The sequence below is a fragment of the Lampetra planeri genome, chromosome 8, assembly GCF_965212315.1.
Source record: "Lampetra planeri chromosome 8, kcLamPlan1.2.h2, whole genome shotgun sequence".
NCBI classification, from domain to species: Eukaryota; Metazoa; Chordata; class Hyperoartia; order Petromyzontiformes; family Petromyzontidae; genus Lampetra; species Lampetra planeri.
This window is the reverse complement of record NC_136114.1, coordinates 5,594,457-5,609,063: the sequence shown is the minus strand read 5'-3', so window position 1 is coordinate 5,609,063 and position 14,607 is coordinate 5,594,457. Positions and strand designations below refer to the sequence as shown.

Sequence of the window (14,607 nt, the reverse complement as noted above, 5' to 3'; positions counted from 1 at the left end):
TAACGACTCGAAGCTAAGATTTGCGCAGAGGTGTCTAATCAGATGCCATTAATTGCGAGGCAGTCGTTCTCACAGCGTGGGGTCGGGTTTCGCACGCTGGAAAAAAAAACCTCATCTTCTGGAAGGTAATTAATTTAATTGTCCTCGTTAGCTGTGCCCCCTTTATCGATCTCCCCATGCCCCCCCCCATCTCTCACCCCATCCCACCGCCTTCATCCCTCCCCCACCACCGCCAACCACTCACACACACTCACGCACCTACACCCCCCCACCAACCCACCCACCCCCCCACCAATCCACCCACCCCATTCTAAATTCCCTGAGGGATGACATTTACCTGGGTGGTGCTGTTCGTGTTGACAAGCAAGAATTAGGTGTCTCCGTGCGTAGTGCGCGCGCACACACGCACACACGCGCAGCATTACTTATGGTGTGGAGTTGTATCCGCATCGGGCACACAGAGTGGGGAGCGCTGTGTCACCATATACCATCCGTGTGGACCGTGAAGAGAGTCGCGGGCGCACTTGGGTCAAGTTCGCGCCGAGAGCGAGGTTTTGTTACCACCGCTACTTTACTCCCTCTCGCGCTCTCTCCTGCCCCCGCCAGCCAAGGTAGGCTACAACACTTTCGTTCATGCGCACACACACACACGCACGCACCGTAGTAGCGTGCCCGTGCCATTATTAATACGGCGTAATAACAGGACGCATGCGACGTGTGTGTGTGTGCATTGCGGCTGCGTGTGCGCGATTTGCCCGGCTACGATTGTCGCCTGATTGATGCCATTCGCGTGTCTACTTGGTCTCTCCTCTTAGAAACACCGTGAGGTTCACGCGGCACGTGCGTTCGGTGTGTGGTGTGCGGTGTGTGTGGCGTGTGTGGTGTGTGGTTATACGTCGTAGCCGGTGCAGTGAAGAGAGCTGGGCTCTGGCAGATTGCTGTGGGTGCACGAGGCTGTGCTGCCCATCCTCCTCCTCCTGCGGTCTCCCTCTCTCTGTGCCGCCTCTGCTCCAAACGTGTCCTTGATAAATGGCTCTTTCTTAAAGGCTCGCGGGCGGAGGTGGGATGGGTGGTCTTGTGTAACGTTTCGTGACAGCCGCGTTCACGGGCGCTGCTGCTACTGCTGCTGCTACTGCTGCTACTACTATCAGCTGTGGTACAGAGAGGCGGACGGGCAAGACGGGTGTGCAGGCAGGCATAGAGGGAGGAAGGGAACTTTGATAATAGCTGTAAGACATGATAGGCCAGACAGGCGGACAGCCAAGGTGTGTGGGTAACTGTCGCGCTATTCACGTAACTAAGAATATCTGAAAAGAGGCGGGCGATGAGTCGGTCACTGGTGCACGTTTGGCGAGTGCATCCTTCGTCCGGACACGTCCATGTGTTGCCGCGCATGACGGGCGCAGTCAACGCAGACGGCTGTATCTCCAAAGAGTGCAGATTGGATAAACAGATCTTGCTTGTATTTGAAAAGTTCAGCACGCAGATTGATAACCTGTAGGGGTTGTCTACTGTGCAGTGTGCGTGTGTATATACCTACCTACTAAGGAGATAATCACATCGCTTGGAAAGCGCAGTGCCTCTGCATACCTCGGAAGCTAAGCAGGTCTTGAGCCTGGGTAGTGTTTCGATGGGCGAACACCACGCACAAAAAGGTTGCTATAGGCTGCTGTTACCGCAGAAAACAAAACCCCACAGTTGTACTGCGCTTGTATGCTCCCACGTCTTTGCCTGCCTGCCCGCCTTCACCGACCCGCTCTGACCAGTGTGGTGAAGTATGGTTATATCCCTCCCCCTCACTCGATGGCCGGGCGGCGTGTGATTTGTGGGGGCGAAGGTGGGATGCTCATCCAGCAGTGGATTGCCGTAGATGGTTCACTCTCACGACGGAGGGGTTACTGGCGTGCCCAGGCACTTCCCCATTGTGTTTTTTCCCCTCGATTGTTTTGCTATTTTTACTTGCCGACCCGCCCATCACTGGAGGACATCTGTGGTGGTGGTGGTAGGGGAGGGGGGGGGGAAGAGCTTCATAGCTCATCGGATTTACTCCCGCAGTCTCAATGTAAAGATGCCGATTCTGCCCCACGGAGTGCCGAGCGAAGCCCGCCGGCGTGGTGGATGCTGCCGGGCTTGTGTGGGTGAAAGCCTCCGACGTAACACGGCGAGCGAGAGGGAGAGAGAGAGACGGAGAGAGAGAGGGGGGGGTAGGAGTGAGAGCAGCCCATGGCCCAAAGGAGACCGCGGCGGGGGGTGGAGAGAGCGTGGAGACTCGGACAGTTTGTCGCCAGAGAAAGAGAGAGACCCAACACAGCCAGTTCGTCCTCATCGCTGCTGGCTTCTTACAGGGGCAGCGTCCCTCCTCCGCGTGTGCTCTGCGTGCTCCAGCTTGCGTGGACAACCCGCCCCTGTGCCGTACCACTAATGTAGCCATACAGCCGGCGTGGAATAGCCCCGTGGTTTAAGTGCGCGACGTTGTTTGACGCTACAGTCTATTGTGTCACGCGTCGTGTTTCAAACATAGGCTGCTTCTCAGGACTCGTCTATTCGCGGCTGTCGCCCTTAGACGCTATTATATTTTTCTTACACTGCGTTGGGTTCTCGGTTTAAATCCGCTGCGTACGGCTATCTGGTCGGCAATAGCCGCCAGTGCGGCTATTGTCTCGATGCGCTATGGACACGGGCTCGTGTAGTATTGCTTCATACGCACTCTGAAGGCCAGGTTGTTGCTCGCTCGAGCCCTTTTACACACGTGCGCGCGCGTGCGTGCGCGCGCGTGCGTGGCAGCAGTAGCCCGCTAGAGGTGTTTGTCGCTAGCCACGCGGATTCACCACCACCACCACCATCATCATCGCCACCATCATCACCATCATCATTATCAACCACCGCGCGCCTCTGTAAGCCGGACTTGGACCATCATCATTCAACATTCGCGTGCGCGGGACGTGATGGGATGGGATGGTTGGTGATTAAATTCCACTAATTGGGTGGCGGCGATTGGCTGGCTCCGTTAGGCACAATAAAGAGGAACAGGAGGAGGAGGAGGATTTAGAGGTGACGGAGGGGAGGGGGTTGTGGAGGAAGAGGAGTGGGAGACGGCTCCCCAAGGGGGGTGGTAGGGGGTGGTAGCGGGGGGAGGAACAGGGAGGGGTGGATAGACTCACAGGGCTGGGTAGAGCAGAGTGGCCGAGCGGCTGATGAGTGCATTAGGAGGAGCAGGAAGAGGAGGAAGAGGAGGAGGGGGGTCGAGGTGGAGTGACACTGAGCTGGCGGCCCCGCGTTGTGCGGCGCAGAGGCGGCCCCGTCGTCTTGTGTGTGGAGTATGAACGGTGAGCGGGCTTGCTACGCACACGGACACGCACACACAGACGGATACACGCACACACAGACATACACCCCCACACACAGACAACAGATCTTTCGTATACCCTGCACACGCACACAGACATAGGTGTGCACTACACACACACAGGTACAATCTAGCTGTACTCGTACATATAGTTGTACACGAGCAGGGATATGAGGCATACGCCTACACACGCAGATATACGCACGGACACACAACGTGGAAACAATTAGAAATGCGCGTGCCTGGGTACACGTGCGTGTGTATATGCGCGCACGTACGCAGCTCACACACACACACACGTGCACGCACGGTCACAAACGCACGCACCCCAGACACGTGGTGTGTGTGGTTGGTGTGTGTGTTGGTGTGTGGTGTGTGTGGTGTGTAGTGCATGTGGTGTGTGCGTGTAGTGCATGTGGTGTGTGCGTGTAGTGCATGTGGTGTGTGGTGTGTGCGTGTAGTGTGTTGGTGCGTGGTGTGTGTGGTGTGTCGTGCATGTGGTGTGTGTGCGTGTGGTGTGTAGTGTGTGCACGTGGTGTGTGTGTGTGTTGGGTGTGTGTGGTGCGTGTCTAGTGCGTGTGCTTGCGCACGTGTCGCGATGAGCGGTGGCGCAGCGGTGAGCACACTGCGCTACAATTCCGGCCACCGACGTCCGATTCCTGCCCGCGATGCGCGTACTCCGGCGTGCACACGGCTGCCGTGTGTCCCAATCTGCTCCGGGCCTCCGCGAGGTCCACTCAACGTACCGATTTTGAGTGCGGTGTTATTTTGTTGTTGTGTAAATGCGTTGAGCAATTACGGTAATGCGGGGGGGGGGGGGGGGTAGGAGAGACGAAGGCGGCGGCCGGGGCTGTAGCCTCCGGTTTGCCCAACTCGTGCGCCGTGCAAAGCCTTAATAGGTGCTCACTGACAAGCGCGTGCACGATCTGCAATGATACGCGTCGGGACGCATGTCTCGGGGAATAACCAATACGTGTGACCCTTTTTGTAGATCGGGTTGCATCTCACGCTCGAGTCGGTCGGTGGAGGTTACGAGTTCAAATCCAGTCTCGGACTATCATCAACACCTCGATCGGTGTCGATAAATGTGAAGCCAACGGTGGGGGTATGGGGGGGGGGGCATCATCGCTGTCAACCCGTGTACGGTTTACCCGGTATTCTTGTCCAGGGAAATCGGAGTTTGCAGGTCCACACGGCGTACGGCCGTTTCAATACGGGCAATACGAATGATGTTTTTTGTCTGTTTTGTGTTTCTCTTCCTCGTGATGGGCACTTTGTCCGGTGAACATTGAGATGTATAAGGGCACGGGGTGACCGAATAAGGTCTGAATTGGTCTGTAATATGGTCGGGCACTGATAAGGGATGTCCAGGTAACGGGGAAATCAACAGTAGTTGTCCTAATGGACAATTAACCCCCCCCCTCTCCCCACTCCCGCCGGCCATAATAATGTGGAATTCCCACGACCGGCTTCGGGCTGCCAAGTGAGATGATGAGCTCGGCTTGATGCCCGTTTGAGTCGAGGCACGCGCCGCTAGCCACATCCACAGCGCTCTTGTCCCCCGTGTGTTTGTATACGTAAGTTGTACATCCTAATGAATTGTAAAGACCTTGAGATATGAAATGTGATTTTGTGTACAGATCTATCCAGCGTGCTTGGCTGTGTGCGTTTCAAATGATGTACGCTCACCCACCCAGCCCTTGCTATACGACTCGATCGTGGCTGTGTGTGTGTTTGTCTTTGTACGGTAATTTACGCTGTGCAATGAGTGGTGGGTTCTACATTTGACCTGCTTAATAGAGCATATGTTTGACATGTACAATCATATTTATATTCGCACGCGTGCACGTCGTATAATGGTTATCCTCACGCCAAGCCACGTGGTGTGTGTGTGTGTGCGAACAACGCATACGTTTTATACGCACACGATATACATGTGCAACACGCGCGTGTGTGTGTGTGTGTGCGACGAGATGTCAGCGGCATTGTGAACGACACTTTTCGTTGATAGACTTGGGAAAGCCCTTGCCGAGTTACAAGAGTTGTCTTTCATGATGATTGAGATGATTGGCCAATCCCCACGACCTGAGTGAGTTTTTTTAATCCTTTATATTAAGTTCGCTTTCTTGCTTACGTGCTTGCTTGCTTGCTTACGACCGTGCAAATCTTTCGGTCGTTTTTTAACCCACTTCCCGTGATCCAATCGAGCTGACATTTTGCACACAGACTCGTTGTGCCTGACAATTAATTTTCGTGAATTTTTTTCAAAAATCTTACACTGTTTAGGGAATTTTTTAAAAATATTTAATTACCAATTGCTTAATGCTGCCAGACAATCATCTGACCCATAGGTGGCAGCCATCTCAAGCCAGAGGACGAGAGGACTCTAGCCGCCACGCATATAAAGGATTTAGAGTGAAAAACTTTGTTTTTACGGGTTAATTTTTTTCGGTTACTTGTGGTAGGAGCCGGGAGGACCCCCCCTCTCCCCCCAGCACGCTCGCAACTCTGCACAGATTGATTCAACAACGAATTTCTGTACTGCCCCCCACCCCCCCTCCGCCGAACCTCCATCCTGTCACCTCGCAGCCCAAGTTTCTAAAATTCGTGGCTCTTCTTGGCCAGTCTCGCATCCGAGTACGAAGCAGTCTCGAGCCTTTGCCGCGTAGCTTCCGAGATATTCGCGTTGGTGGTTCCTGTGCGGTAGCTTCATCGGTGGCATCGTTACGTGTCGGTATTAACAGGCGTGAAGACAATTGCTGTGTAAATGTGCACGTGCTTTGTGGTCGTGTGTGTGTGTGTGTGTACCTACACTAGATGTAAGTTTAGATGCTATGCTTGAGTGTATATCGTGCTGAATATAGCGTAATATATGGAGTGCATCATCACCACTATACCATCATCATACAAACATCAATACACCACCAGCATAACACCATCGCCACCATACGAGTAACATCGGTCATGACCACCGTAGCATCATCTGTCACCATCACATCCATATCATCAACATTATGCCCACCATCACCAGCGTATCACAATCGTACCACCTAATATACTAGCATGACCAGCGTACCAACATCACCATCTTCGCCACTGACGTATAAACATTACTGCAACCATATCAAAGTCATGCGCAATGTGCGTGTTGGCATGTTGTGAATGCAATGCGGACACGTACCTGGCCAGGTAAGAGAGCCCGTTTTTAAGACGAACGTCGCTCTGGAAAGAGAAACCTGCGTTCGGCTCCTGTTCGTGACACACACCACCGTGGGAATTAGTATCTGAACCTGGGCTGCATCTCCCCCTAGGTCGACTCGGCCTATAATTGATCGCTTGGTGCGCCGTTTGTAACTTAATAGGTGCTCGCTAACTGTTTGCACAATGTCTGTCCAGTTGACAAGGGGACAGATTATGCATGTGTTGTGCACGCTGTCTCCTGTGTCCGTGTGTAAATCAATGATATGGATGGCGCATGCATGTGTAATGCTATGAATGAGAAGATGCTGTGAATGAGTTCACTGCATGCACTCGTGTCACTTTGAAGTCCACGTGTGTCTGTGTGTGTGTAACTACGCATATCCACATGCACCCTAGGTCGTGTGCGTGTATTTGAGCCGAATAATACAATACATATAGTTAAATTTCGATTGAAAGCTTTCGTGACTGCAGGGATTCATCTTCTTGGTTCTTTCGGTAAAGTCACGTAGAATGGAAATAATAAAATAATAAAAATAAAACATAATAAAATACAATTCTCACGACGTTTCGGCCACAACGCAAACAGCCGCCCTCAGGTGGAGAACAGGTCTGTCGAGAAGACAGAGTCTGAGAAGACAGTCTGACTCTGTCTTCTCGACAGACCTGTTCAGACCTGTTCTCCACCTGAGGACGGCTGCTTGCGTTGTGGCCGAAACGTCGTGAGAATTATTTGATTATGTTTTATTTTTATTATTTTATTATTTCCAGTCTACGTGACTTTACCGAAAGAACCAAGAAAATGAATACATATAGTTGCGTCCGTAATTTTGTGTCGTGGACACGGGCACGCATTTAATAAACCAAGGCAATGCGTGCAGTTTATAGTTTTGCTTGCACCCGTGTTGCTGCTGGCTTACAAAGGTGCACAATCGTACTGCGATTCCATTTGAAAGTTTGCTAGTGTCTTTTTATGACACGACAGTAATTTACAAAAAGGTGTTGGTGACTTCATACTATGGTGGTAATTACGGCATGGTGCAGATGGTTGGGATGGTGATGACATTTGGTGTGGTGACGCTGATACGATGACAATAATATGGTGGTGATGGTATTTTCCAGGTAATGATGGTAAGTGATTATTGGTAGTACTGAAGGTTTAGTGATGGCGAGTGTGGCATGTGGATGATATGGGAGTTCTTTTGGAGATGGGTTTGATCGTTGTAGCGCTGCTGATGATGTTGATAATCCGATTTGTGTGCTAATGCTGCTGATGTGATAATGATGATGGTGTGAGCGTGTGATGGTACCAGTATCGTGTCAATGGTGAATAAGCTGGTTGTGATGGTGGAACATTAATGGTGCTAACAGCACTGCTAATGCTTGTATAGTGATGATGTTAATGATGACACCACCTATATAGTGATGTTGATGATGGCAGAGCAATGTGAATTGGGCTATTCGAGTTCCAATTTTGTATTGAGTTGCAAGCGTGCAGTCACGTGGTAATGTATTTGAACACTTGTTCCCTGCCTGGTTCATGTCGGATGGACCTGGTTACTAAAACGTGTGTGTGTGTGTGTGTTTTTTATAAAGGACTTGCGCATGTGTCCAATGTGTACACATGACTGTCAGAATCCTATATGCAGTCTGCAGTATTCGCTTTCCTGATTCGTAATATACTGTGTGTGTGTAATTTCTTTTCCTTTCCCGCAGCTCCGATATTTAACACGGTTGGCTATGTATGGTGCGAAGGAAGTTCAACATACAATAGCGCTGTCAACACGTGCCGTATACGTATATAGGACTATTTTTACTCGTGTTGTGTACACGCATGCGTTCTGTATACGCAGCTAGTATTGTGTGCATATACCCGTGAAATGTGTAATTGTAGACACACACAGCCACCTATACCCAGTAAACATGGAGCGTTGGTCCGACGGTTCCAACCACATGCCAACGTTGGCTCAACGTTGGTCCATCAATTCCAAGGACCTGCATGTCCTGATAACCGGAATTAATAGTAATTGTAAGAACGCTAAATGTAACCTATGTAAAGAATAAGAGCACATGCATGATTTAGAATTGATTGGCCAACTCTGCCAAAGCATTGACCAATGTGTTTTTTTTCTTTTGAATATTCCAGACGGATGTATCGGAAAAAGATCCGTCACGGACACTCCTGTATATTAAAGTACAGAGGGTTTGTTTGTTTGTTAACCGTGTGTACACGTGTGTGTGTGTGTGCTTTTTACAGGTATCAACGTGTGTTTTGCTAACTGTGGTGTATATACAACCTTGTGTGCGCATGCATGTCTGGCTAGCGTGTAATACATACCTTCCAATGTGGCATGCATGTGTGTTTATAGTCTCATCTGGCCACCCAGTGGATCCATCACTGAAATATGCACCGACCATATGCAGTCGAAACATATCCAATGCTGTACTCCATTGGTATGTCTAGACCTACAGGCGTAAGATATTCTTATTGATGTGCATGCACACAGGTACATACCGCTGCACGTACATTCCAACGTACGCGCATCTCTACACATTCGATGTTCAATTCCATGTTTATTTGCTACACACAGAACCTCGTGTAGCCAGTTACCCAGCTATAGTTTGGAAGGGGGGGAGGCTTTGAGTGTCAATCGGCACAGAAACGACAACGTCGACCGTGCGAAAGAACGGGGAAACATGGGAACAAGTACGTACGTCCTGGGTACACGCAATAATTACGCTTAAAGACGTTGTATACATACAAGACAGGATTTACAACGTCGGCACCAAAAACGAGCACCGTGCACCAAAACCAAGGACAATGTAAAGAATAGTCCATACACTTCTCCCGCCACCAATGTTATATAGATTGCACACTCGCATAACTTATTCTCGCACACATACAGTGCCACATGCATGCTCGTACGCACGCACGCACGCCCTCTGCCCGGCTTTAGGCATGTCCTCTACCGGTAACCCGGCCAAGGGCTTTTAATGGTGGGCGGCTGTAAAAGTAATTAAGTGAGAGAGGGGGGGGCTGGTGGGGAAGGACGGGCGATTTTTCATTCTGGCCAAGCTCGTTTGGCCCTCTCTTTGTGCCGCTAATTACCAAGCCAGTGTGTTGGGCGCGGATCGATGGCATGTTCGTAAGCTGTTATTTAATGAGGGGGCTCCTTGTGGGGCTGCTTGTGTTGGGCGGGTTGTGTGGGGGTATTTGTTGGCCAGTGAATGCGAAAGTAGAGATGGAGGAGAGTGGAGCCCCCTTCCAAGCTGGGGGTCTGGGTTTTTTTTTTCCCTTTTTATTGTGGGACCATTTTTATCCTGCACCCCACCCACCCACACCACCACCCTATCTCTCCCTGCCCGAACTGTTGGCCAAAATCGCGCAAGCTGGGGGGGGGGGGGTGGGTGGGGGGGGGCCGGTGGACAATTTGCCACGGGGGCCAGCAAAACGGAAAGGTGTCACTCGCAACTCTGTGCCTCCTGCTGCTGCTCGTTATTAAGGCCCCGGCACCGAGACACGCCACGGACTTGCCGCTTAATTTATCCTCAGGAGGGGGAGGACCCCCTTGTTAGTGAGCCCCCAAGTTTTTCGTTTCCCTGCAATGTTTCTTTATTTTTTTTGCCGCTTATTGGGTTTGGAAGTGGTCGGGTGGACGGGGGCTGACTGTCTCCCGGTAATTTGCGGCTCATTGGATTATAGAAGGCAACTGTGCTGGACTACACGTGTGCTCTTGTTGTCACTCCGAGTAGCGGTATTTGTTTTTTTTAGCCGTGCGTTTGTTTAGCAATTATGACGGATGCCGCGCTTATTGCTGAACAACGCACAAGCACCGTGTTTTTCTATTTTAGCTTTCGTTTTATAATTGAGGGGAGGTGGAGTGAGGCTCGTGGGTGCTTTGTGGTACGATCCCACCAACAACCCTGGCTTGATTCCCGGTTGTATCTTGCTTGCCGCGTTCCTGGGATTCTTGTAGGTCAATTCGGTGTGTAGCAGTTGTTTTTTTTTACGGACATTAGCACCATGCCCTAATGGGTGCACACGCATAGCGCTTGTTTGTAAGGCTAAACAGGCGAATCTCTTCCCGTTCCCGTCGATAATGCGCGTGCGAGGCTCCGTGCGTTTAAGTCCTCTGATATGTCCTTGCCATAGCCCTTCCTAAGAATCTCTCCTTAAGAGTGATTTGTAAATAAGCGCGCCTCCTGTGAGCATTTGCCTAATCAGATTATGTGCAATAATTACGTTAAGTGCGCTTGGTAACATCGCTGTTGCGGGTCCCGGGGTGTCGTCGTGACACCGCGACGCACGTCCAAGCGTTTGTTGTGTTTTTGTTGCAAAGCGATCATAGCTGGAGCACTTAAAATAAATCGCCAACCATTTCCAAATGTCTTTTACTTTAAAAGCCCAAAACAAGCACCTTTTTCATGTAAGCGCCTCCAATTACATGCTTGGGTTTCCGTTCGCCACACTTGCGCAAATTGGGCTCCAACGTTGCACATTCAACGCCATCAGTGTAGCGCACGAAACGCATTGAATGCAAAACAAAGTTTTAGTGTCTGTGTGTCTGCACATGTCAGTGCGTGTGCGCGTGTGCCCATGTTCAAAAATCCGCGTATCGCAACATCGTGTTCAGAATCACTTGACGGGTAAACGAGGGATTCTTTTTTTTTGAGTGAGAGGAGCTCGTTTGGGAAGGGGAACACATGCGGGGTGAGTGAGTGGGTGGGTGGTTGTTTGGTGGATTTGTCGGGGAGGAGGTTGTTGACTGTAGTTGCCCAGGGACTTGGGACCACCTTTTTGCGGGTTCCCAGTCCCCTACGGGACCCCCCCCCCGGTCCCCTTGGCGAGGGGCTGCCGAGTTGGAGGCGGCGCACGCTCCGTGTCTGCTGGCTTGAGCGCGCCTCCCGCGAGACTTGTTTTGTCAACAAGCGCCAGCTGTTGCACGCTTCTCCACGGACACCCCCCTCTTTCTGCCGATAATGAGGCCCGATTTATCAAGTGCAATTAGCGTTACATGGAATATTTCTGTCGCTTGCGCAAAAAAAAAAAAACTTGGGAGAGAGGAGGAAACTGTTCACCCCCCCCCCCTCTCCTCCGCCCCCCTCCTTTTTCACCGCTCCTACTCGCTTCGCGAGCTTTGCCGTTCTTCATCTGTGGATGGCTCTAACGAGTTGAGTGCATTTATGTTTGTGGGCTCGTTTGTGAGCTGCTTCGGGAGCCAGGTGTGTAAATTGTAAGTTTTTGCGCTAAGCGTGCGCGCGCCGCTAATCCAGCACTTTTTTTCTCGAGCGTGCGCGTGTCTAGTCGTGTGTGTGTGTGTGCGACTCGCAGCCTGCATGATTGTGAGGTTTGCCGTGAAGCAGTACAGCAAGTAGGGCACTGACTTATGTGTGTGTGAAAATATTTGGATATTGGCCCTTGCCTGTGTTGGGCGCTCTCTCTAGGAGCTTTTCTCGGGTAAAAAAAAAACTCTTAAGGATTTTGGTCACAACATTCCAGGCAGGGCTCTCCTTGAAGGTAAAGCTCTTCTATCGGTGTTGGTGCATCATGGGTTCGAGGTACTGATGTCCTGGAAATGTAGGTATTTGTTTTTTTATAGAACGAGAGCAAATTGTGAGTTGGTACGATACAAATATTAAGTTAAAATTGCAGTTGACCAACAGCTTAATTTGTCACGAAGAAAGATAATTTGTAAAATACCAGAATACCCTTCCAATGTATTCCTTTTAATGGACATACATTTTTGGTTTGATACGGTTCGTAGCGAATGGTGTGTGTGTATATTTACTCCGAGAAAATGTATACCAGCAACACCATCACAAGTGTATCAAGGGAAGTTAATGAAATACCATGCTCCACTATCTTCGTGAAATATATATTTTAAATATCAAACGCTTGTTGCTTGCAATTCAGTCAACTTTGAAACTTCTCTCCAAAAAAGTATTGCATGGACTCAATAGTTTACCTTTTTTTTATAACAGCACAGCTGCTGAGATCGATGTGTTTAAAAAAAAAAAACCATTGCGGGTGTTTTATATTTATATATGTATGGGACATTAAGTACCCAGGTTTTGCTGGCTGACAACTACAGTTCCATTAATTGGCACATGAAGTCCCTTAATTAAGTGAGCGGCTAACTGTCATATGAGGTAAAAGTTGTTACGTAATGTGTGTGTGTAACAATTGTGCGAGTGCTTGAAGCCTAATTTGAGTCTGGTGTGGAAAGCTTGTAGCCGATTTTTTTGTTACACGACCAGACGTTACATTCTGGACATATGGGTATGGTTACGAGACTCCTGCAATATCTAATCTCTTCACCCGCTGACTGAACTATTAACTTGCCTGCGCTCGTAGAGGCGGAACAGAAGATGCCGCAGATGTATACAATTTGTAAAAAATGTAGCACAGCGCTTATCAAGGTGATTTTGAAATAATCACTTTTTTAGGCAAAACAAATTAAACCTCCCTCCATTTTTGGCAAATTTTACCCATGGCGCTTTGTGCGAGAGCCCAGATAAATTGTTAACCGAACGCAACTCAGAGCAACTATTTAATTGTACTTTGTGTAACGCCAAAGGTGCCGTTCCTTAATTTTTGCCGTGGTACTGAAGTGTTAATGTATCCTCATTATCGATGCAGCTTGCAAAGAGATGTTTTTTTGTCTCTATTGCTGTCACTGGTACTTTAACATTGTCAAGGAACTAGTTTTTTTTCTCACATTTCACACGCGTATATAAAGCAAGTGCTACACAGCTGATCCACCGAACGGGTTTTATTTTAGTTCACTCATTATTAAATGAACTTATTCATCTTGTGTCAATATGCGTGCACATGTGGTCTAAATTTGGAAAATAATAAAATGCAAGCAGCCAGTTTTTGAAAACGTTATGGTGTTTTGTGATTTTTAAAAAATGGAATGTGCCAAAATTGTAAGGCCCTTTCTCAGCCGTAGGCAGTTTGGCTTGACACCAATAAGAAATAAAGTTGTATTATTTTCTCATATCTTTGAAGGAAGAAATCTGGGTGATAAATGCGAAATGTGAGTTCTACTGCAATTGAAGAGGTAGGCAATGAGATGCGTGCCTCAGTCCATGTGTCTGGATCCCACTTTAAGCGAACAGGGCTTTGTAAACTATGTAATTGGCTCCAAAAGGTGCTTTTTGAGGTGGAGAAGAGAAATTCTTCCAACTTTCCCGCAAATTTCTCAATCGTTGCACTTTTCGCCATGGTTTAAATCCGCTCTTCTGTTGTTTCTTAAGAAAAAAAAAGTCCAAACGCCAGTATCGTGCACTAAAGAGTTGCATCCTGTTGTGCATCGTTGTTGACTTCATTCCCGTTGAACAGAAACGTGATAATTAGGTTTCTTTTTTTTTTTCGGAATTGAAAAAGCTGGCACATTCGCTTAACAGCGCAAGAGGCTGTGCACGCCGCCGTTCGCGGGGTATCATTTGTTCGCAATTACGGGGCTATGGATTTTTTTTCTCTCCCTTTGCTGTGCTTGTGTTTTTTAAGTCGTCATAGTCATCGCCATTATTGTTATTGACGTGTACATACGGAGGCGGAGGTGGCGGTAAACATGACGGCTGTGGTTCACTCGCCGCACGCCGCATTATCGACGGACGTGCAACACGGCGATTGGGAGTTGCGATGCGGGGGGGGGGGCGCTGTTGGGAGGCGGCGGGAGGGGGGGCGCGGTTGGATGGGAACTTGCGTGCAGTAGTCTGAGACCTGCGGCATCCGCTCCCAAAACACGGATGCCACTTAATGTGCAACAGTAAATCATTTTAAATTGACAGATTGGCAGCTTCCCCAAATAGGGTTTACGCTCGGAAAGATGGATGGGTCTCATTTGTGACCTGCACTGCGCACGGAGAGGCGCGTCGCGACGCGGAAGACGAGACGCCTCCCGCCGCCGCCGCGTTGCCACAGGTGCCACGCTCGAACGGGCGCCGCGCTCCGAATATCTCCCGCCGCCTGCCGGCAAATCCTAATCGACGGCATAAACCTCGCCGCTCTCCCTCCCCGGCCGCGCCTCCTCGCCACGTTGCCCCGAGCCCCGTGC

General features: G+C 49.8%; 1 protein-coding gene across 2 annotated transcripts in view; it reads left to right on the top strand.

Moving 5' to 3' along the window:
• Positions 1-340: 340 nt before the first annotated feature.
• Positions 341-14,607, top strand: part of LOC144720229 (LIM domain only protein 3) — a 38,048-nt gene continuing 23,781 nt past the window's right edge. Inside the window, exon 1 of one of the 2 annotated variants that reach the window (XM_078596771.1) lies at positions 341-611. In XM_078596771.1, coding sequence (XP_078452897.1) covers positions 428-611 — 184 coding nt within the window. In that variant the 5' untranslated portion in view covers positions 341-427. Of the gene's footprint in view, positions 612-3,220; positions 3,327-14,607 lie in introns of those variants that run through there. The other variant, XM_078596772.1, reaches the window with a different exon arrangement.